Source organism: Scardinius erythrophthalmus (assembly GCF_964197995.2).
Source record: "Scardinius erythrophthalmus genome assembly, chromosome: 15".
NCBI classification, from domain to species: domain Eukaryota; kingdom Metazoa; phylum Chordata; class Actinopteri; order Cypriniformes; family Leuciscidae; genus Scardinius; species Scardinius erythrophthalmus.
Window position 1 is genome coordinate 31,355,626 of NC_138235.1, and position 23,980 is coordinate 31,379,605.

Here is a 23,980-nt window from a genome sequence, read left to right on the forward strand (position 1 = left end):
AGAAATGAGTTTAAATGATTCCTTTGTCTAACCTAGCTATATATTTTCGTTGACCATCACAGGACATGATAGAATAGAAATAAGTAAATCAGTTTAAAAAACTAAAAATTCAGTCCTTGTCTTGGATCAAGAAAATAAAAGCTGTATAAAAATACTATACAGTCTACTAAATAAGAAAAAATATGTTGTTTAAAAATAAGCTGCTTTGCATATGATTCTCTAAATGTAGTAATGTTACACGTTAGATTAACATATATCATATCTACTACTCTTTATTTTATGCTGTCACAATACCTTAGTTTTCCGACTTGTGACTTTTTATTTTATTTACAAAGTCTCAGAAGCAGGACTTTTATTTTGTAAGAATGTTGACCGGAATAGTCCGTGACGTCACGTGGCTGATGTATGAGATGTACGCGCATTGAGGCTATGTGGAGAGTAGTGATGTCGGAGGAGGTTGGGAAGAAATTGCAGGCGGTGGTGGACCGGGTGAATCAAGCGGTTTCCCGTCGCCCGAAGGTCAGTTTTCATCGGTTTCTTTTGAGCAAGACATGAAACAACAGTATCCTTTTGCAATACCACAAAATCATATTATCTCCTCGTGCTCCTCGTGTTGTTATGACCGTTATGTAATCTGTTCAACCTTTACACACTCACGAGCTCCATATAGTAACGAGGAATGATTGACAGCTAATTATGTAGGGAATAACTTATAATTTTTTTGACCCAATATATGTAAACGTGTTCAGAATGACAGTATAACATTCGAATAGCGTGTAACTTCTTCCCAAGGAGAAGGACATTTTGTGTGTGTGTGAGAATGAATGCATGTTGCATGAAATTCCTGAAGCAGTCACGCTCCAGCAAATGAAATCTGTATGACACGCTCACGCGTCAATTACATGCACTTTAAAGTGTGTAATATATTACATCCTTACATTAAAAATGTCACTGCACACACGAGGAGCAGATATTAACATGCACATTTTAAGTCGGTTGATGGTTAAATTAGTATCAAAATCATTATGATGAAGAACAGTTGAGTGAAAGTTGTATATTATTGTATTAATTTAATGCACATGCCATATTTATTTAAGCAAATTCTGTTATTTTTGCGTCTATAATTCTGTATGTAATCTATATTAACTAACAATAATTAATGAACTATTTTGACATTTTAAAATAGTACTGCTGCTAAAAATATCTATTTTTGTATATATTTAATATATATTAACATCCTTAATTAACATTTAATATATTCAATTTTAAAATGCTGTAGGCCTATCTAGTTAATTAAATATTTAATGCCATTTTTAGCAGAGCATTTATTTTTCTGATTGTAACTATTTATTAATTCGAAGCATTTGACATAAATGAACCGCAAACTTTGCTTTTATATGGTTGAAGCAAAAATTGCACCAAAAATGTAATTCTAGTGAGGCAAATGTTGTCCCTTAATACAAAAATGTTATTTCCGACACTGCTCTATTATAAACAAGTGACCGTATTTTACGTTTCTATTCCAGACGTTACCATGTATAGCCCCTCGGCTAGTTGCAGTTAGTAAGACTAAACCACCGGAGATGGTGGTGGAGGCTTACAAACATGGACAACGAAACTTTGGAGAGAATTATGTGAGTAAATGATTAAGTATGCATGCAAGACTGCATTTGCCTATTTTTTTCATATGAAATATCCCCTTTTCTGCAGGTAAATGAACTTGTTGAGAAAGCTTCCCATCCCCAGGTATGTAGTCAGGCAAATTTGAATGTATTTGTTTAGTTGGTTTTGATCATATGTCTTGATCAATCTAAAACTTCTTTATAGGTTGTGTTGTCATGTCCTGAAATAAAATGGCATTTTATCGGTCATCTGCAAAAGAATAATGTCAACAAACTCCTGGGTGAGCAAAGCAACTCTACAAAAGTCAACTTTGATTCGCATTTAGCTTGACTTTATAATATGAGTATCATTTATAGCCTAGTTTTACAGTTAATCCATAGTGATTGCATCAGACATGTATAGGTTATTTGTTTTTGATTCTGATGTGTAACCCACATTCATTGAAATCAATCACAGGAGTCCCAAACCTGTATATGATCGAGACGATCGACTCTGTGAAGCTGGCTGAAAAAGTCAACAGCTCGTGGCAAAAAATGAGAGCTGCCAATACACAGAGGTTAAAGATTATGATTCAGATCAACACCAGTGGAGAGGAAAGTGAGTGTTCTGCGCCCAAATAATTGTTTGTTTCCTATTAACATCAGCTCTGAACATTTTAAAAACTCTATTATAGAAATCTGCATGCAGTATTTAGCCTATTTATAGTGATTTAAACAAGAATTTTGAGTGTCAGATCTCATAAATTTTCATTTTCCATTATTGCTCAAGACATTTTTTTCTTCTAAATGTCACTCAAGCAACTTTCATGTTCATTATTAAAATACACTAGTAAATGTGTCATGAAGTCACTTGAGATGCTTTGTATTTTATTAGATGCTCTTTGTTTGTCAAATTTATTGATTCACAGTTGGGAGCATCATAGTGGGATCCAGATTTGTTATGGGATGTTGTCAAAAAAGCCGACATCAAACGTCCAGATGTTGTTTGATAATTCACATTCGGACAGGATGATAGTTGCAGTGTCACAGTGGGCGCATGTCTAACAAAAACACTTAAGCATTATGCAATCTTTTCTCAGTGTATCAGATAACTGTTTTTCTGAAAGCTCAGCATGATAGTCTCTCTCGGACGTGTTTTATCAGGTAAACATGGCCTGCCACCTGATGAGACTGTAAACATGGTAAAACACGCCGTATCTCAGTGTTCTGCTCTTGACTTCGCCGGGCTCATGACGATCGGCCGTTACGGATACGACCTCAGTGAAGGCCCCAACCCCGACTTCCAGGTGCGTCAGATCTCACATACTTTTAAACATACACTACACTCTTAAAGGGTAACTCTCGCCAAAATGCAACCTAGGGTCTTTTTGTTAATCTGCTCGAGGCAAACTGTCGTTTAAAAGCATAATTAGAATGGAAACGCCACTTTTAAGTTTGACAGTATTTTCGTTTTAGGTTAAAATGCCTTGTGAATGGGAGTGAATGGGGCACTTCTATGATAGCATTAAAAATCACTATTTTTAAAACACTAAGGAGGCTCGATACAACATGAAACTTTGCTTGAAGTATCACCACGGGCTCTACACATGAACTCCAGCATTGAGAACATTGTTTGTGCACACAGAGTTTACTAAAAAGAAAGATTTTGAACAACTCACTGTAGCTGTGTCCGCCGGCATTTTGACAGTCAAAAATAGTCGATCTCCGAATGCGAATGAACTGACTCTGAATTTTAGTATTGTTTCTTAAATGAGTATCCTTTTTCAAATACAAGGTCAATATTGATTTTCACTAACGAGAAAACAACAAATTATCTGTGAATTTATATTGAACTAAGCTTTAGGAGCTTTACATCTTTACTCTCCTCCCTGTTACGGAGATCGACTATTTTTGACTGACAAAATGTCGGCGGACGGAAACACAGTGAGTTGTTCACAATCTTTCTTTTTAGTAAACTCTTTGTTCACAAATAATGTTCTCAATGCTCAAGTTCATGTGTAGAGGCCCTGGTGATACTTCGAGCAAAGTTTCATGTTGTGTCGAGCCTTCTAAGTGTTTTAAAAATAACGATTTTGATGCTGTCATAGAAGTGCCCCATTCACAAGGCATTTAACCTAAAACGAAAATACGGTCAAACTTAAAAGTGGCGTTTCCATTCTACTTATGCTTTTAAACGAAAGTTTGCCTCAAGTAGATTAACAAAAAGACCCTAGGTTGCATTTTGGTGAGAGTTACCCTTTAAAACAAAGGTTCTTCATTGAAATCAGTGGTTCCATGAAGAACCTTTACCATCTAAAGAACCTTTGCATTGCACTAGTTTCTTTAGGAAACCTAAAAATGGTTATTTTATGGCATTGCTGCAAAAACCACCTTTTGTAAGCTTTATTTTTAAGAGTGTACCATTCAAATGTTTTTCAAAAAGTCTCTTCGGATCACCAAAGCTGCATTTATTAGATCGTAAAAACAGTAATATTGTGAAATATTATAATTTTAAAATGCAACTTATTTCTGTGATGGCAAAGCTGAATTTTCAGCATTATTCCTCCAGTCTTCAGTGTCGCATTTTCCTTCAGAAATCATTCTAATATGATGATTTGGTGCTCAAGAAATATTTTTATTGTCATCAATGTTGAAAATTTAAATTCTTTGAATAGAAAGCTGAATAAAAAGGACCACATTTATTTGAGATGGATATATTTGTGCAACATTGTAAATGTCTTTACCATCACTTTACTAGCATTGAATGAAAGCATTAATTTCTTTGCAAAAAAATTGTGGTGTATGAAGTTTATCAGCAAAATCAACTTGCATCATGATTATGAAAAACAATTGAGCAACATGCTAAAAGAATGTTACAACATAGTATGCAAAATGTAAATTAATGTGTATGTTGAATGTAGAAGCTGTTGAAACATCGTGCTGAAGTTTGTGAGGGTCTGAAGATCCCAGAAGAGCAGATTGAACTCAGTATGGGCATGTCTAATGACTTTGAACATGCGGTAGGTGTTGCTTTCTTTCGAAATACTCTTCAGTTGTATGTGCCATCAGTGTTAAAGTGCCCCATTATGCTTTTCAGGATAGTAATGTAGCTGTTAGTGAATGTGACAGGTCTGCAGAGTTTCGAAGATCAAGAGAGTTATTGTCTCCCAAAAGAAAGAACCGAGTTTATCTGCCTGAAATGCGTCATCAGTAATTCCAGTCTTAATTCTTGCTCGAAATGACGTAGGTTTGTAATAAATTTGCATAAAGCCAGCCTATGGTCTTCATTGGCTGCCCGCGAACAACGTCAACGTTGACCCGAAAAGAGCAGTTGTAGATGAGGCTGGAAGAGTTTGGTTCATGGTGTCGACATGTCGAGAAAACGCTGTTTTCAGTGCTGCAAATCCACTTTGCACGCACTTCCAAAGGACGAGGACTCCAGAGTTGAGGAAGATCCAGAGCTGAAATTCCGATATGGTAATGGTAGTTTCATTTCTGTCACGCTCTGCAAGCATTAGACCGATAACAACAGACTGGCCCATCTGACCAATCAGAGCAGAGTAGGCTCTTGGAAAGGAGGGGTTTAGAGCAGATGTCTTCAACCCTGCTCCAGGGGACCCAATGTCCTGCAAAGTTTATCTCCAACCCTAATAAAACACTCCTAAACCAGAGCTAATCAAGCTCTTCAAGATAACTTGAAAATCTCAAGCTGAAGCAGGTTGGATATAATCTTTGCAGGGCAGTGGGTCTCCAGGAGCAGGGTTGAAGACCTCTGGTTTAAAGACACTAGATCTTTATTGAACTGTTTCAGACACTGTGAGAAATGAGGTGATGTGCCATGTACATTATGAGAAAGTGTTTTTTGAACTTAAACTTACTGTAGGAGACTTCCAAAACAAAATTACGATCCTTTAAAATAGCATAATGGGGCACTTAACTTTATTGCAGTTGTTTTTGATCAATTTAATATCCATTTGAAATGTTTCTCCATTTAGATCGAGGTCGGCTCCACCAACATACGCGTCGGCAGCACTATTTTCGGCACCAGAGAATACCCCAACACCCCGAGCCCCAGTCCAGAGAAAAAGCCAAAGGTTGTATGTGAGGAAGCAGCCAGGAAAATGGACCGGCTCACTGTCACAGAGCATTGAATGACGCGGGGAGAAACAAAAAGGTTACTGAACTAAACGTGGGACCTCTTGGGCTTTTTCCCCAATGACTGGGCTCACCATTCACCAGTCAAGGGCCTTTATATGTCTTAACTAATGCTGCTGACCTGGTCTTCTGTGGCTAAAGAGGTGCAATTTAATAACTGGAATACTAAATTTACTTCCTGAAGGTGTTTTTATTATCTAAAGATCTCCAGAACTGTCCTCCACCCCTAGCCTTGGTTTTGCGATTATTTTTAGCAGATACAGGGTCAGCACATGCTCAGTTTTGTTGTGCCAATTGTAGATGTGAAGTATTATTTCTGACATTTCAGCCAGATTAGACGTTATCAGTTGTAACTCATTTTAACATCCAATTAAAACAATAGGATATCTTTTTGTTCCTAGAAGTGTGTAGGTATATTTTATTGTGTGTCTGTTTGTTTTGTTTGAAATCATAAATGTAAATGATATGAATAGCACATTTTTGGTATTGCTTCTGTATCCACTTGTTGCTGTGAAAGCTGTCAGTGAGATGTGTCGGGACTGCAGTGTGTATGTGTGTGTAGTGTTGTTATGTTACATCATTCATGTAGTAATTCATGTCACCCTAAACACTGGTGTTGAATTTAGCACTGATCAACAGCCGGATTGGTTTCAGTACAGAACATTGGAATGTGCGATGAGATCGGTGCAGAGACGGACTGTTTTATGGAGTTTTGAAGACGCTGAGGGTCTGAGGCAATTTACTATGCAAGAGAGAGATTGTTCTGATTCTTAGATGCTTGTATAGAGGATAATCACATCATTTTTTTTATTTTAAAAATTTTGGATTAATACAGTGTGTCAAACTAATGGGTTCACTGTTTGTGGTCAGTTGTGAAAAGCCAAAACAGAAATATAGCATCCTTTTTTTCTGATAAGTGTGACAAATAACATCTTGTATCTTGTCAGTTGATAGTTGAATTGTAGATATTTCTTTGATTTAGGTGAGTTGAGCAATAAAATAAGAGAAAATGAAATGGTTTGTATGGCATATATAGATAACTTTAGTATTTTTTTTGTTCTTTTATGTATTGTGTGTGTGTGTGTGTGTAGTGTAAAAATTTAGATTTTTAAAATGTTTTTGAAAAGTCACTAAGGTTGCATTTATTTGATCAAAAATACAGTAAAAACTAATATTGTGAAATATTATTACACTTTATAATAACCATTTTCTATTTTAATATATTAAACAATGACATTTATCCCTATGATGGCAAAGCTGCATTTTCAACATCATAACTCATGATCCTTCAGAAATCATTCTCATATGCTGATTTGCTGCTCAAGAAATATTTCTTATTCTTATCAATGTTGAAAACTGTGGTGCTGCTTAATACTTTTGTACAAACCATGATAAACAATGGTCGTGTTTCTTTGATAAAAAGAAAATTAAAATGAACAGAATTTAATTTATTTTGAAACCGAAATATTTTGTAATATTACAAATGCATTTGCTGCCATGTTTGATCAAATTAATGCATCCTTGCTGAATAAATGTTTAGTTTAAAAAATCTTACTGACACATACATTTTAAATGGTGGTGTATGTATATTTATATATAAAACATTTTTTTTATCCTATAATAAGTTATATACATTATGCCACTCATTCATGAAGACCAAAAATACTTGTCAATTTAAAACCTTTAATTCGAAAAACATTAAAACCCCAACTAAAATACAAACAATGTTTATGAATGCTTGTAAACAATGATTTTTAACTGAGTACCAAGCATACAGTTAAGTATGTGCATGCACACTGTGTGCACAGATATATAGTTTATTACAAAGCTTGAATGACACTTGAGACTACCTTCAACTTTTCACATTGCATGGAGGATTTTGCCATTGTGTGTCATGCAAACCAGCGTTTTTATAAATTGGTACTTGTAAGAAGCCAGTACAAAAATGTCCAAATACCCTATAAACAACATATAGTCTTGAAATTGAATAAGAACCCAGAAAACCAAACGTTTTCATTAAATTACAGACATTCCTGCTCATTGTAGCTACTGGAATTATATTTATCAATATATTGGTCAATGCAGTAAATAAATAAAGCATGGAAAAGAACACTGAGAAATACAACCACAACAAAAATCACATTTTGTAAGTCTATAAAAGAAAGAAAATCCCTAAAATATGGATTTAACAGCTACTACGCAAGATACAATCAATTTGTTTGAATCATTTCCCCTTATGATCATGAACATCACACCAGTTTGAGGGTGTTTAGAGCAGAACATGAAAATAAAGCCACATATTTACCAAAATCTTCAATACACCTCAATATATACATATTAAAAATGTTTAGAAATGATTAGCTGACTTGATTCTTCACATTTATCAGTAATGCAACCTTAAAGTCAACAGTAGTTTCCATGCACCCATAATACCCATTTTCATATCACACTTTTTAGTAATTTGAACACCATTCTAGACATGTATGATTCATTTATGATAAATGGGGATCGGGTATAGAGCAGAATTAAGGGTTGTTAATATTCTGCTTTTTTAAGACTTAATTCAAAGCTCTGCCGAAGATAATGTTGGACCGAACCGAGTTTAAAAAGAAAATATTGAAATGAATCACTGAGTATTTCCATGCTTGAGAAACCAAACGGCAATAAAAAGGGTTAGTGTCTTTGAAATGCTTTCTGCTTTTCACACCAGCTTTTTGGCCTCGAAGAAGCTCTTGAGATGTCTCATTTGCCAGATGCCAGTGATGATGAGGATGATGGTCTGAGCGATAGACCACCACAGAACGCGCTGGTTTGTGCTCTCGCTCGTCATACGGAAACGCTCCTCACGATACTGTGGAGAAACAACTTCTTGTGAGTGCAATACAACCTATACATTGACAACTAGATACCAGTGTTATTCTGGTATAATTGAGATACTATTATAGTTTTTATTAGAGGCCATATTATGCCCTTTTACAAAGTCTTGATTTTGTTTTTGGTGTCTACTAGAAGGTTTTTATGTTCAAAAAACAAAATTTTCACATATTTGACATTGTTGCAGCACCTCTCTTCTCAGCCTTTCTGTAACACTCTGTTTAGTTCCGGTCTCTGTGAAGCCCCTCCTTCTGTAAAGCACAATGTGCTCTGATTGGTCGGCCGGACCAGTGCGTTGTGATTGGTCAACCGCTTTGCGCGTGTTTCAGAAATGTTACACCCCTTACCATAACTGTGAGATTCAACACACTACAAACGCAACACAACCAGGCCTCACCCCCTTTTTTTGCGTAGGCTAAATTATTTAAAGGTCCCGTATTATGCCCCTTTTCACAAGATGTAAAATAAGTCTCTGATGTCCCCAGAGTGTGTATGTGAAGTTTCAGCTCAAAAAAATGTTTAAATTGTCATTTTTTGGGGCTCAGAAAAACGCGCTGTTTTAGTGTGTGCCCTTTAAATGCAAATAAGCTGCTGCTGCACGGCACAGGGGGCGGAGCTTCATGAGCTCGCGCTCAGTCTCTCAGGACAATTTCATCTCACGGAATGATGATAATATCAGAAACTCTCAGTAACGGCGTTCATTTCGAGTCGGACAATAATGCCTACAGAGTCAGAGTGCTGTATAGAGATGAAACAGATATAGTTTAGTAGTTTAATTACGGTTATTATAACGTATTTGTCATCTGCTTGTATGTATCCATTATTTATTAATAGCCTACAAGTCTGCTGTCTGAATGATGATTAAACATATACTGATGAGTTTAATAAAGTTTATTGTACATCACACCAAAGATGAAGCGTCAGTTTTACTTCAGAAAATCACCGTAAGAGCTGAGTAAACACAGTAAATTATTAGAAGTGCGCAAGTACATAAACGAATTTCGGTAGAGTTGAGGGAGCATTCCTGTGGGCGGAGGTTAGTCAAAAAACGGTTCTACTGACGTCATTAAAGGAGGAAGTAGAGGGATGTAGTCCAAACGGGCCGTTCGATGTAGTCAACTTCTGTTAAATAAAATATCTCGCTTGGCATTGAACTTTGAGCTTTATAATTTTACAGATGTTATTTATACTCTAACAACAACATTACACACTAACTAAAGTTTGAAACATGGGATCACGAAGAACGGGGCCTTTAAAAAAGGAATATTGTGACGTGTTCGTTCCCAGAGGAAAACTCAAGACAAGGGCCCTGTCCCAAATGGCACCCTAAGCACTCATGGTCTTTCTCTGTGTCCGCACTTTCGTGACGTAACGCCGCTTACGTGCGGGCTCGGCAAAAGTGCGCATCGAGGGCGCAAATCGACCACATAGCTCTGAGACCTAAAATGAAAAATGGGACACCCTACAGTCTCACGGACTTAACGGACACGCGCACGCGGGAGCCATTGTAAGTCCACAAGACCAAAAGTGCATATGAAGTATGCCATTTGGGACAGGGCCTACAATGGATGAGTTTCAGGAAGTTGAGAAAATGAGAAATGTTGCGGCTGTCAGAGCAGAAACAAAAGCTGATGCTCTCTGTATGTTTTACATAATCTCCGGTCGGGTTCATGTTCAATGTTCAATGTTCAATTTATTTATAAAGCACATATTAATACAACGAAGGTTGACCATAGTGCTGTACATAAGAAAAAGTAAAATAATCATAAAATCAAATTCTATAACATTGCCTCAGACAATCACAGAATAAAACCCCAAATTCAATGCAGCATTAATAGTAACCCGTTACATCACTAACACAGCACTCATGAATGTTCAAATGCCAATATGATAAAAATATGCTTTTAAATGTCGTTTAAACTCTCTAAGAGAGGAACATTGCCTGATATAATGAGGTAAACTATTCCACAGCCTGGGAGCAGCGGCCGCAAAGGAGCGGTCTCCTCTCATTTTCCGGTACGTCCGTCGGACCACCAAGAGATTTAATGACTCGGAGCGCAATACTCTATTTGGTTTCTTCACCTGGGTTCATATTTAAATATCTTATTTTGTCCATTAGATCGAAACATCTGAAAAAGCCCATACATAGACCCTTACAGATGTGGTTGAAAGTGGACAAAAGAGACTATATTAAAACACCAGGTGTAAATGGGAATGTGTTATTCATGTGTCTCCCTCGTCTACTTTTGATACGATCGACCAAAACATCTTAATACCAGGTGTAAACAGCCTTAGATTCAGTACTAATATCAACAAGATGCCCAAAATAATATTAAACATCTTGAGCAGGCACCTGCTTCCAGCGGTTGAGGAACTCTAAGTTTAACTGGCCAGTCAGCCTACAGAACCCTACTGTACCATTAACCAAAACTAGTTTCTGAAGCTCAAACTCACCCGCTGGTAGTTCTGCTCTTTCTGGATCTGTTCCACCTGGTCCAGGAGCTGTCGGACCCTCAGCTGCAGCTCGCTCAGTTTGTCTTTGGCTGCGATCTCGGGGTAGTTGTTGGTGTGCTCACCAACCTGAATCTCCAAGTGGACTCTCTGTAAGACAGCATGGTTTCACATGTTAATGTTCAGTAACTTACACTGTATTGTATTGAAATTAACGACTTTCTCATATCTAGAAGTAATCTCAAAACTTGAAAATGATCCATATTTATATTGTATTTGACCAGTGTTGTTATTGTTAAGTAAAACTATTCAAAATCAGTTTCTTAACTGAACCAAAGCTGAAATCAAATAAAACGGAAATATTAGATGAAAACTAAAACATAAAAATTAGTACTGAAACTGAACCGATATAAAATAATAATTGAAGTACTAAAATGACTAAAACAGAAATAAAAATAAATTCAAGCTAAATAGAAATATTGAAAAAAAAAAACAAAAGTATAATATAATATACCATTGTAATAAAAAAAACACATACAAAGCACAACAAAATGACTAAAACTTGAACAAACTAAAAATATACAGCATAAATTAAAGCAAATTATTAAAATCTAATAAATACTATCAAAGTATAGAAATAATACTAAAATAACACTGTATTTGACATTTATTAAAATTTATTAAATTTAGAGATTGCATATTGGACAGCTTATTACATTAATTAAAATGTCAAAATATTAATAAATACTATAATAGTATATAAATAATACTAAAATAACACTGCATTTGTCATATAAATATTAACAGATGTAATTTATTAAATATAGAGACTGCACATTGGACAGCTCATTACTCAAAACTATTAATTAAGATTTCAAAATATGAATAAAATGCTATAATAGTATATAAATAATACTAAAATAATGCTGTATTTGACAAATTTTACTGGATGTAATTTGTTAAATATAGAAACTACATATTGGACAGCTTATTACTTAAAAATATTAATTAAAATGTCAAAATAGGACTAAATACTATCATACTATACAAATAATACTAATATAACACTGTATTTGACATACATATTAACAGATGTAATTTATTCAATGCAGAGACTGCATATTGCACAGCGTATTACATTAATTAAAATGTCAGAATATGAATAAATACGATAATAATATATAAATAATACTAAAATAACACTGTATTTGACTAATTTTACTGGATGTAATTTGTTAAACTACATATTGGACAGCTTATTACTCAAAATTATTAATTAAAATGTCAAAATATGAATAAATACTATAATAGTATATAAATAATACTAAAATAACACTGTATTTGACTAATTTTACTGGATGTAATTTGTTAAACTACACATTGGACAGCTCATTACTCAAAACTATTTATTAAGATTTCAAAATATGAATAAAAATGCTATAATAGTATATAAATAATACTAAAATAACACTGTATTTGACTAATTTTGCTGGATGTAATTTGTTAAATATAGAAACTACATATTGGACAGATTATTACTCAAAATTATTAATTAAAATGACAAAATATGAACAAATATATATTTTTTTCGCCCCAAAGTTGTTCCAAACCTGTATGAATTTCTAAAAACTGACAGAGCAGCAGATAAATATAGAGATCAGTTTAAGTGCTGAACACAAAAGAAGATATTTTGAAGAATGTCGGTAACCAAACAGCAAATTGACTTCCATTGACTTCCATAGTATATATATAAAAAAATAAACTATGAAAGTCAATGGGGTCCATCAACTGTTCGGTAACCAACACTCTTCAAAATATCTTCTTTTGTGTTCAGCACTTAAACTGATCTCTATATGTATCTGCTGCTCTGTCAGTTTTTACAGTCGTACCAGTTTTCCACCAGCAAACAGTGCCATCTTGGTGGAGTTGGAGTGAAGGCAGATCTGATGCTCGCCAGGTGTGTGGGACGTGAAGGTGAAACGTCCATCTGATCCATACTGACGGGACAGAATGATCTGAAACAAACGATGAGAGAATGTGATTTCACAGAAGTATTACCCTATTCATTGTTATATAGCAGACATGTGTGAAATGTAGTGTATAAACAAAAACAGGCTACATTAGTATCCGGATCTTTGATTTCCACGTGCATGCCTAAACCAGGGGTGGACGGGAGAAAAGAGCCAGCCTGTTTGTCCCACAGCTGTGTTCTGTATCTTCCTGGAGAAAAAACACACAAAACCCAACACAGTATGTTCATTTGCATCACAAAAAACTGACAAACATAATTATTAGAGCAACAGGATCTTATTATTATTTCATTATGCAGTATGGATATCATAGATCAAATATACATGCATTGTCTCCTGTCATCATAACTGTTTCTGATTACTATAAACAAGCGATAAATCCAGGCTGTAGCTGCTGGCAGAAAGGAACTGGTTGCACCTGTATCTCAGGTACCAGGATGCTGCACCTGCCACATCCTTGATCATGCTGATCTACTCAAAGCCCTGTTTCATTTGGACAGATGTATGCAGATAATCACATCCATACCTAAAATCTGATTTCTTATCAGCTGTCTTCAGGTTGAGTGTGTTAAATGAGACAAAAAGTGAATGTTTCTACTGATAAATCCAGATGGATGAATCAGCTAGCCGACAAAGCTAACCGATCACAGAGAGCCGATTGGACAATGGACGTACCGATCACCATGGTTTCGTCGGGTATTTCTTCTATAAAACATTTCTTCTCCGTCTCTCCGATGTGGAAATAAAGGGCTTGGCTTGGAGAAAGCCACGCAAATAGAAGCAAAAGCCCGGCACAGGACACCACCGCCTTCATCTCCATCCAAATCACCCCTGCACTCTCAATCCAGGGCTGAGAATCGATTGCAGAATAACTCGATTCTCAACACGGGCTTTTGTCATAGGGCTTTTGTTTATTAAAGTGTCCGAGTTGCATAAAAGTTTATCTGAAGAAAGAAACTAAAAATCTTAATTTAATAATTAATTTAATTAAAATAAATCTAAATAATAACGAATAACATATTATATTTTTTGGGAATATTTAAATCAACCTCATTTGTTTGTATACTTATTGTTGAATTTCTATGTAAATTACATTATTGATACTATTTGAAAAAACTATTGTAAAAAAAATAAATGAAAATCTTTTAGTATGAACATGAAATCATACATAGCACATAATACAACTATAATTGTTATCGTCAACAGCAATAAAAATGATAATAATGCATTGATAATAAATGTATTTTATGCACGTTTTTAGGCAAGCATGTTTCAGACTTTTACTTTGGAATGCAGTCAATTCGCGCATCAACCGGAAGCAGTACTGCGTTTATTACCCACAACCGCTTGTGCTTTATTCGAGAAGTTTCTCGTTTGTTTATGCACTGAATTTAATAGTTGTCTCGCTCTTTCAGTGTTTTCATTTCTTTTTCTGAGTATCTTGTAAAAGAGTCGCAATGGCGCAGTATAAAGGAGCGGCAAGTGAAGCGGGGAGAGCGATGCAGCTCATGAAGAAGAGAGAAAGAGAGCGAGAACAGCTCGAGCAGCTGAAACAGAAGATTGCAGAGGCAAGTGAGCCCGAAACCGAATAACAAACACAGACATAAACACACTGGCCATTCAACCTGTCCTCACTATATGCCTCCAATAAATAGATTCAAGCTCAAAAATGTGTTGAATGTATATTGTAACGTTATCCAGTTATATAGGATATCCATGTCGTGTGTGTGTGTGTGTGTGTGTGTATATATATATATATATATATATATATATATATATATATATATATATATATATACATACATACATACACACATACACACACACATACACACATGATATATGCACATGACTTTAATAAACTAGTGAACAAGTGAATTTTTGATGAAATTTATGAAGATTCATAGTCTGTGTTGACATACCTTCCACAAAGTACTAGGCTGAGATATATATATATATATATATATATATATATATATATATATATATATATATATATATATATATATGTGTGTGTGTATATAATTACACATACAAACACACACACACGTGTGATATACATGAAATAGTAGCCTACACACACGTGTGATATACATGAAATAGTATATATCTGATATATATCTCTCAAAAGTGAGTACACCCCTCACATTTCATCAAATATTTTAGTATATCTTCTCAAGGGACAATACGATAGAAATGAAACTTGGATATATTTTAGAGTAGTCAATGTGCTGCTTGTATAGCAGTATATATTTATTGTCCTCTGAAAATAAAAAAATTATATTCATGTGTTCACATGGTTGTATATATTGTGCCACTTGGACACCCTTTGGACACTTTTTTAAAAATCCTATGCTTAAAAAGTATGACACCATTGTATAACACATTTTTAAAACACACCTTTCAAGCAAGGTTCAAATGATAAAACACTATTTTGGGACCACAGTATGTAAACTACTGATCTTTAAGCATCGTATAACTATAATGATTGTAGTTTTTTTTTTAATGAATATTGCTATATTTTTTATATACGATCATTACAACAATCTTTATATGCAGCTCAAATAAATCTACACTGCTCATACTTTATGTAAAACATCTCCCCTAACTGAACTGCACCTTCTCCTTTCTAGGACAACATGGTGAAGTCCAACATTGATAAAAAGTTCTCCGCTCATTATGACGCTGTGGAGCAAGAGCTCAAATCCAGCACTGTTGGTAAGTGAGCATTAAAAATGGAATGACTTGTTTGGTTCTTGTTATGATTCTGTTATGGTTCTGTTATGTTTTTTTCTTGTAGTTAATCAGAAAGTTTTAGAGAGTTGTGTTATGAGTTGGGCTGTCACATGGGTCAACATTGAGATTTATACATCATATGAAAGCTGAATAAATAAGCTTTCCATTGATGTATGGTTTGTTAGGATATGACAGTATTTGGCCGAGATGCAACTATTTAAAAATCTGGAATCTGGGTATGCAGCAAAATCAAAACATTGAGAAAATCGACTTTAAATTTGTCCATTTATGTTTGCTATTGTGCTGCATTCACTCACAAAAATAAATGTTTTATATATTTACGGTAGGAAATTTACGAAATATCTTCATGGAACATGATCTTTACTTAATATCCTAATGATTTTTGCCATAAAAGAGAAATCGATAATTTTGACCAATACAGTGTATTGTTGGCTATTGCCACAAATATACCCGTGCGACTTGTGACTGGTTTTATGGTCCAGGGCCACATTTGATTAACATTAGATTGTCACAAGACTGCAAAGTCTTTACTTTTGTTACATGTCCCATCTGAATTTGGCAACCTTATCCATAATGTACAACCTCCTTCGAAATTATTTAATTTAAGCATACAGGCTTAATATGTATTAAATCACTTTGTGAGTGAGGGATGTTGTTCTTTGCAGGTCTGGTGACTCTTAATGACATGAAAGCGAAGCAGGAAGCTCTGGTCAAAGAACGAGAGAAACAGCTTGCCAAGAAGGAGCAGTCAAAAGAGCTACAGCTGTAAGGCCTTTTCAGTTATTTGAACTTTGCTTCTCTCCTACTTGGTGTCTTTTTCTCAAGACGAATGAATGAAATCATGTTATTGTAGATCCTTGCATTGCGCCCTCCAGGCATCCTGCTTTTCTTTGTTTCTTTTTTCTCTTAAATTCTGTGTGAGGTTTGGGTTTAAAGCTTCATGTTTGGTCTCTTCTTGTAGGAAACTGGAGAAGCAGAAGGAGAAGAAAAGAAAGGAAGAGCAGAAAAGGAAGATTGCCAGTTTATCCTTCAATCCTGAAGAAGGAGAGGAGGAGGAGGAGGAGGAGGAAGAAGAGGAGGAAGAGGAAATTGAGGAGGAGATATGTATGGCATTTTACATTCTTAATTTCTAACCAGCAGTTTAAAGTTGTACTACTAAGTAAAAGTGCATTTTATAGTGATTCAGCATAAGTTTAATAGATTGATTTCATTAGTTTAGTTTTTTATTTTTATTATACATTTTTCTAAATGTGTTATTTATTTTTAACACTAATAAAATTCTGATTTTTTTTTGTCATTGTCTTTAACAGGCATACCTGTAAAAAAGAAAAAACTAGGGAAAAACCCAGATGTGGACACCAGTTTCCTGCCAGATAGGGACAGAGAGGTATTTAAAAAAAAAAAAGAATTCTCTTGATGTTCTGCTAACACATACACAGTAGTGATGCGCGGGTCGTCTCATAACCCGCGGGCCCCGCGGGTAGCCCGCGGGTCGGGTTGGGGCGGGTAAAGAAATTGTCACTTTATTTGCGGGGCGGGTTGGGGCGGGTCATTAAAAACAAAATAAAATAAAAATCCATATATGTTGCATGCAATGTCCAGCCTATATTAAATATTTGGGAATGCCAATCTAATCATATTTTAGTAGGTTCTTTGATAAGGCCGTAGCAATGCAACTTGCGTGATTTCCCCAAACCTTTGGCGTCACGTGACACAGCTCGCGCAAAGCAGCTCCCGCCGCCAGCCACAACAACAAAGACGGAGAAATAAAAGTGAAGATGGAAGATGAGGTGCGGGAGAAATTGAGGTTGGGATTTTACATAATTAAAGAAAAAAAGGTGAATGATGAATTAGATGAATACAAACGCTGCTTTGTAAATATTGAAAATGTTTAAATCATTATCTTATTAATATGACCTGATTTATGGTTCATATTCAGAAACGTCTGTTATTGCCAGTTGGCAATGTTTCCAAGCACTTTCAGGCTGAAATAAAGGCTGTTTTCATTTACATTACAATGCCTAATATGTCTATTTAATGGTCGCGGGTGCGGGGCGGGGCGGGTTGTAAAAATAGATACAGTGGTGCGGGGCGGGCTGGGGCGGGCCAAATAATTTCATAAAAGCGGGACCCGCGGGTTGGAAAAAAAGCCGACCCGCGCATCACTAATACACAGCTTTATATTCAACTAACAGATGAGTGATTTTTTTTTTTTTGTGTGCATAAAAATAGTTGCTTTTGCATTCAGTGTCAAAGAGCGTGGAGTGTCTGTCCCAACTGCCTCATTTAGGGATCTGAATGCAGTTTTACAGGGTTCAAAAACTCAATCTTGCCTAGGGCAACCAAAGGGCTAGAGCCGGCCCTGTACAGTACAGTCACTCGCTGTCAGAGAGATGAGAGAGTGACAAAACGCAGCTGTATCGTGTATCTCTTTTGTGGAAAATGTGTATTGGAAGCATTTTTAGGTATTTCAGTATCGATATGTTTTGAAAATCGATTTTGACAACACTATTGCACTTAGTTTATTATTTCAGATGTATTTTTAAAATACTACAATTGTATGTATATATTACAGTATATATAAAATTCAGCCCTGCCAAAGTGACTAGGAGGAGTGACTGCGTTACAAGCCACTGCTGAAATTCACTGCATTTGGCGGGTTGGCGGGTGAAACATGAGTATATTCAAGCAGAGGACAGCATAAGTTAGTTCTGTGAAACAAAGGAAAACCAACGTTATTCATGTATCGAGAAGAAATAAAGCAACCTCGGTGTCCGTTTTCAGGACTTCCCGCTCCTTAAAGCTGCGGTAGGGAGTTTTTAGAAAACGTTGACTTAGCCTGAAAATTTGAACAAGCACAACTTACAGGTCACCCCCCTTGCTCTCTGCTGCGCTACAGCCCTCCCTCCACAGCTCCTCCCCCACAACGGAGCCTGTCGTGAACGCGCAGGGCCACCGGTGACGGCGGATAAACAGTTATGGCACATTCACTGGTAGGGACGAAACATCAACAATACGCTTTACATTGACTATGGCCTGCCCATACTTTGACTACAAACTTGGTCCTCAAATCATTACGTATTTTGCAATACATGTAATGTAACTTCATAACGTTGCACTCTTTCTATAAGTTATAAATAGCTAGTAAGATAATATAACAGTAACTAACATTACAGTATGTAAGTAATTATTCTAGCGATATGTAATGCTAAATAAGGTTTGCTAGTACATTATTTCAGCAACATGGCAAGCCAGTGAATTAGCAGGTTTCAATTGTTGCTTTGCACAGTGTGTGACATTTTATCTGTATGTTATGCGGCTAGTCAATGGGCTCCGACGGGCTTGTTTATCGTCATCTGCCTTTTTCCGTTTACCTGTCTTTTTTATATGAGCAGGTGCCACTCGAGAAATTGCCATTTTCGGTTATTTGTCCGCCATTAGCACAGCTGCGGCACACCGGCAATCTTGATTTTTTTCACAGATTATCCGATTATCATATTCTACTGTCAGGACATAATGACAGTTTTAACAAATATGTAAAAAATAAATTTTTACAAAAGTTACCTACTGCAGCTTTAAGGTCTCTCCAGCGCTGGAAAGCTTCTCTGATATTAACGCGGGTCCTGATAGTAACCCTTCTTTTTAAAGTTATATTCCACTGGCCTTTTCCTCTTTTGTATTTTCTCTGCCATCTCTCTTTCTGTAGTCGTTCTGCTAACGTCTGTCTTGTGCACTCCATCATGAGTGTATGCGCCCCTTACTGCTTATTGGCTGCAAGTGTGTTTTGGTGCTGATCCGATCAGCAGCGTTTTTCAAAAATCACTTACTGCACCTTTAACACAAGCCTCCTCTGGGCAGTGTTTTGCACATTGACACATCAGCCTGAGCTTTATCACAAAGCTGCATACCAAATTTGTCAACTGCCACAAGGATTATGGTTTTGTTGTTCTTGTTTTGTTCTACTTTGGCTCATTTCCAGCCAGTTTCCAAGCAGGCGTGTCGACTGTTAAGATCCTTAGATCTGCCAGATTACTTGTAATTTGTCACGAAGGTCTTGTTTGCATTTATATATGTGAATATATGAACTATATAGGTGAAAAGCTTTGGCTTGTTTTCAGAAATAAAAAACAGAATATTTAAGAGATTGTGAAATAAGTGACTAGATGATCCTTGAGAGGAATTAGCACTCTATGTATGTGTGTGTGTATATATAAGAGCTTTATCTTCAGTATATATGAGCTTTTTTGATATGCCCTTTTATTTTGCAATCACATAATGCTGTGCATTTTTTTAAAGAACCGTTTTAAAGACTCCACAAGTGTCTGTATGTTAGTGTACTCTGAAGTTGGCAAAATTTAGCAGCTATACACATTTGGAAAAAAAAGTTTCTTTCAGAAAAATGTACCAAAAAGCTTGTGAATACATGTTTTTTATGTGTAATTGTGAGTAAAATGTGTTTCAGGAAGAAGAGAATCGTTTAAGAGAGGAACTCCGGCAGGAGTGGGAAAGAAAACAAGAGAAGATCAAAAGTAAGATATTAAGATCACATGTGCTGTTATGGAGATTACCTTTTGTTTGATATATCTGAACCTGGCTAAGAGTGCATTTGAACCTGTTAACTCATTCATTTATTAATTTCAACTTGTTTAGTCTAAAGTCTACAAACCTGTTCTTCAACCTGTCTTTGTTTTTTTATTCCTTTTTTTTAGGTGAAGAAATTGAAATCACTTTCAGCTACTGGGATGGCTCAGGGCATCGAAAAACTGTCAAGGTACAGAACAGGTTATCAGATTTTCTCATTTAAGAAAACTACATGCCCAAGATGTTACATTGTTACATGTTCTTTATTGTAAAAATGTGCTCAACTCAGTTTAATATACTATACTATAATATTTGTGTATGTGCCCATGTAGATGAAGAAAGGCAACACAATTCAGCAGTTTCTCCAAAGGGCCCTGGAAGTTTTGAGAAAAGACTTCAGTGAGCTGAGGTAAATGGATTCATTGTCACCTGCTATATTAAAAAAGAACTACATAGGAGTGTTAGAGGTTAACAGTTTAGGACCCAAGGACCAAATGTTTGAAAGAAGACCTGGAGTCAGAATTATAAAAAAAAAGAAAAAAGTTTTACTGAAGATAGTTTGCAGTTTCATCAGCAGAAGTCAGCTTCAAGACTCACACAGGAGTTCGTAGGCCGCCCCGCTTACAGTTACAAAGATCACAGCAGTTATACCATTTCCAAGGTCTAAGCTACGTCATTGCTTACAGGTTGAATGATTCTTATAGGCTAAGAAATTCATAAACAGTAATTTTCAACACATATACAGATAGACTGAAGCATATCTCCATAGATTATGCTGCTGACACTCAGACCCTGAAGTTAGGCACGTCGTGACCTTCCAGGTCGCAGATTTGGGTTGCTGGGTGCCAGCATGTCCCGAACAACAACTCAGTCAATCTCCAACAATGCCTGTGGTTCCTCAACCTGTAAGCTAGCTAGAAGACTAACACACACACCGACACACAGCTTTTCCAAGGTTGGATAACTATAAACAGGAGTCTAGTCTCAAAACATCAAGATAATGCGTTCTTTCTCAAGGAAGGCTACATTTTAGTCTAAGTAAGGCTTTAACAAAGAAATGGTCCCTTAAACTATTGGCTTCAATGACCCCTATGTGTTTTAACATGTTGAAGACCTTTCTCAAACACAAAACATGTCCCCATTTCATTTCTGGAAGCTGGGATAAATAGGCAAGCAATGTTACTGCATTCAAATATCAAATACTGACATTAAAGAATACATGAAAAGAACATTTCAGTAATAACACTGGTAACTTCTATAACAAAGTAAAATCTCCAGAGAAGTTATTCAACTCATTTGATATTTAGAACGAAAAATATTCATTAATACCTTGATTATAATCACTCATTACATATACACTGAAGCAGCAGTGGATTCCAATCCATCCCCTTCAGGAGATAGTGAAGTTAGAGTCAGTTAACACATTTAGAGTTTCTTAAAATCTATATATTTTGTGTGTGTGTGTGTGTGTGTGTGTACATATACACACACATTTACAAAAACATGTTAGTTTTCTTCAGAATTGAGTTCAGGTTTTCCTCAGAATATCAGTGATGAATATAAATTTCAAGTGTGCTGGTATTAAATGAAAACTCAATGGACAAAATCAGGACAGTGAGGGCTTTTTGTCTTAACTGAGATCATATTAAAGCCTGTTTGTGTCCTTCAGATCAGCAGGAGTGGAGCATCTAATGTACATTAAAGAGGATTTGATAATACCACATGTGAGTAAAGTTTCCCTCAACAAAACTGTAAATGTTAATACTTATAAATCACCTCATTTGTAAGACCAATTAGGTCTCTTTTAAATCATTGCAAGATTTGTCATTGTTTACAATGCACTTTTATTCTGTACAAGAATGTACATCTCTTAAATTACAGATTTTGTGTCAGGAACACACAAGTTTTGCAACGTAAACTGCTTTACAGTGTTTTAAGGGCATTTTAGGAAGTGTTTCCCTGATTGCAAAAGACAGGTGGTAATAAATCACAGTTTTTATAGTTCATTTGCCCTTTCAAAACAAATCTCTCACTTACTAAAAATCTGCTTTTCTTTCAGCACCACAGTTTCTATGATTTCATCGTGACAAAGGCAAGAGGCAAAAGTGGTAAGTTCCTACTTTCTCTACCACATTTAGTTTAACAGGTTCCCATGTGGCTTTTGTATTTCACGCATGACTGTCCTCTGATATTTTATAATATAAAGATAACACTGATTATATTTAGCATAAGCCTGTTATTTGTGTGTTTTATCTTTGTTTTTGGTGCTGAATTGAGACCTTCCTCTTTTTCTTCAGGGCCCCTTTTCAATTTTGATGTGCACGATGACATTCGGCTGGTGAACGATGCCACAGTTGAGAAAGATGAGGTAATAATGTCAGCGTAATGTCTGGTCTATATTCTGGGCAAGAACCACAGAAGTTTAAAGAAAGAGACTTGCATGTAAATGTGATGTTTTGGGGCAGGTGAATGTGAAATTTGATATGATTCTCATAAACGGAAACAAATTATCATATGTGCTCCAGGATATGTTTTTTTTACACATTATTAAGTGTCTTACCACAAACCTTGAACAACCAGCGACAAATTTTCTCTAGTAGCACCATGGAAACTTGTAAACACAATGTTTCTTGGTGAACATGCACATTGACTCTATTGAAACTCCATGGAAGCCAGTCACCTTTGATAGAGCTTCGGCTAAATTCAAAGCTCTTTGTGGTTCTTTGTCCAGTCTCATGCAGGAAAAGTGGTGCTGAGGAGCTGGTATGAAAAAAACAAACACATCTTCCCTGCCAGCCGTTGGGAGCCTTATGACCCCGAAAAGAAATGGGACAAATACACAGTGAGTATATTTTCCACCAACAACCTTACATTGAAGGTCTTGACACTGAAATGGTCAGGTTTGAGTGAAAGTCTCTAAAATTTCCTGCAACCACATGTTTAGTAGTAGAACCATATGAAAGAAGCTTTGTGATCTTGACGTATATGATCATGACATGGTCCTAACCAAAACCAAAAACTAATGTGTTCCAGCAATAGTTGGATGTCTAAATGTCAGGACAAATAAATCATGGCAATTTTGTGGGTCTACTGAAGTGAATATGCTTTTGGTTGGATTCATGACATGTTTTCAGACTGTTTTGCATTGCTTTTCAGATTCGGTGAGATGCCACATCCACGAGACGTACAGAGTTCCTGAACCATCTTACTGTTTTGTTGGTTTTATTGACAGCAGGCAGCAAAATGCTTTATCTTGCGTAGTATTTTTGAATATCTATAACTGTTTGCACCCACGTTTTCATTGTATATAAGTGAACATGAGGTCTAAACCGAGGCCAAGCGCTCATAGTCGAATCTTGCACACAACTAACCTGACACATCTTTTTGTTGTCGCAACTGATGTTTGCCCTCTTGATTGTAAATAGCCTGTTGAGTGTTTCAATCATCTCTTGAATCATATATAAAATAAACTCCCTGTTTATTTACCTTTGAATGTTTTCCTATTGAATCATTTTATGATTGCTCCATCGC

General features: G+C 35.9%; 3 protein-coding genes across 3 annotated transcripts; 2 read left to right on the forward strand and 1 right to left on the reverse strand.

Annotated features, from left to right (window-relative positions):
* The first annotated feature begins 384 nt into the window (after positions 1–384).
* On the forward strand, positions 385–6,771 carry plpbp (pyridoxal phosphate binding protein). The gene is made up of 8 exons (XM_081386931.1): positions 385–519; positions 1,527–1,634; positions 1,711–1,746; positions 1,828–1,903; positions 2,080–2,220; positions 2,766–2,908; positions 4,523–4,621; positions 5,597–6,771. Exons 1-8 carry the CDS (start codon positions 406–408, stop codon positions 5,750–5,752), a joined length of 873 nt encoding a protein of 290 aa, XP_081243057.1. The 5' UTR covers positions 385–405; the 3' UTR covers positions 5,753–6,771.
* Positions 6,772–7,376: 605 nt separating this feature from the next.
* On the reverse strand, positions 7,377–13,998 carry tmed4 (transmembrane p24 trafficking protein 4). Its single transcript, XM_081386936.1, has 5 exons — positions 13,787–13,998; positions 13,201–13,301; positions 12,971–13,096; positions 11,085–11,231; positions 7,377–8,607 (listed from the first exon to the last, which is right to left on the reverse strand). Exons 1-5 carry the CDS (start codon positions 13,929–13,931, stop codon positions 8,458–8,460), a joined length of 669 nt encoding a protein of 222 aa, XP_081243062.1. The 5' UTR covers positions 13,932–13,998; the 3' UTR covers positions 7,377–8,457.
* A 418-nt stretch (positions 13,999–14,416) lies between these two features.
* Positions 14,417–23,938, forward strand: fam50a (family with sequence similarity 50 member A). The gene is made up of 13 exons (XM_081386930.1): positions 14,417–14,679; positions 15,745–15,829; positions 16,534–16,633; positions 16,830–16,972; positions 17,179–17,255; positions 20,331–20,397; positions 20,578–20,639; positions 20,782–20,858; positions 22,119–22,173; positions 22,509–22,557; positions 22,747–22,817; positions 23,181–23,291; positions 23,606–23,938. Exons 1-13 carry the CDS (start codon positions 14,569–14,571, stop codon positions 23,612–23,614), a joined length of 1,017 nt encoding a protein of 338 aa, XP_081243056.1. The 5' UTR covers positions 14,417–14,568; the 3' UTR covers positions 23,615–23,938.
* Positions 23,939–23,980: the final 42 nt, after the last annotated feature.

Excerpts from the sequence above, each read along its gene's own strand:
- plpbp (XM_081386931.1), top strand. The coding sequence starts at position 406 with ATGAGATGTACGCGCATTGAGGCTATGTGGAGAGTAGTGATGTCGGAG. Across the intron at positions 1,904-2,079 it reads TAATGTCAACAAACTCCTGG|GAGTCCCAAACCTGTATATG; the intron begins GTGAGCAAAGCA and ends AATCAATCACAG. Across the intron at positions 2,909-4,522 it reads GCCCCAACCCCGACTTCCAG|AAGCTGTTGAAACATCGTGC; the intron begins GTGCGTCAGATC and ends TGTTGAATGTAG.
- tmed4 (XM_081386936.1), bottom strand. The coding sequence starts at position 13,931 with ATGGAGATGAAGGCGGTGGTGTCCTGTGCCGGGCTTTTGCTTCTATTT. Across the intron at positions 13,097-13,200 it reads TCAAAGATCCGGATACTAAT|ATCATTCTGTCCCGTCAGTA; the intron begins GTAGCCTGTTTT and ends CGTTTGTTTCAG. Across the intron at positions 8,608-11,084 it reads AAGAGCAGAACTACCAGCGG|TATCGTGAGGAGCGTTTCCG; the intron begins GTGAGTTTGAGC and ends GTTTCTCCACAG.
- fam50a (XM_081386930.1), top strand. The coding sequence starts at position 14,569 with ATGGCGCAGTATAAAGGAGCGGCAAGTGAAGCGGGGAGAGCGATGCAG. Across the intron at positions 17,256-20,330 it reads TGCCAGATAGGGACAGAGAG|GAAGAAGAGAATCGTTTAAG; the intron begins GTATTTAAAAAA and ends AATGTGTTTCAG. Across the intron at positions 22,174-22,508 it reads AGGATTTGATAATACCACAT|CACCACAGTTTCTATGATTT; the intron begins GTGAGTAAAGTT and ends CTTTTCTTTCAG.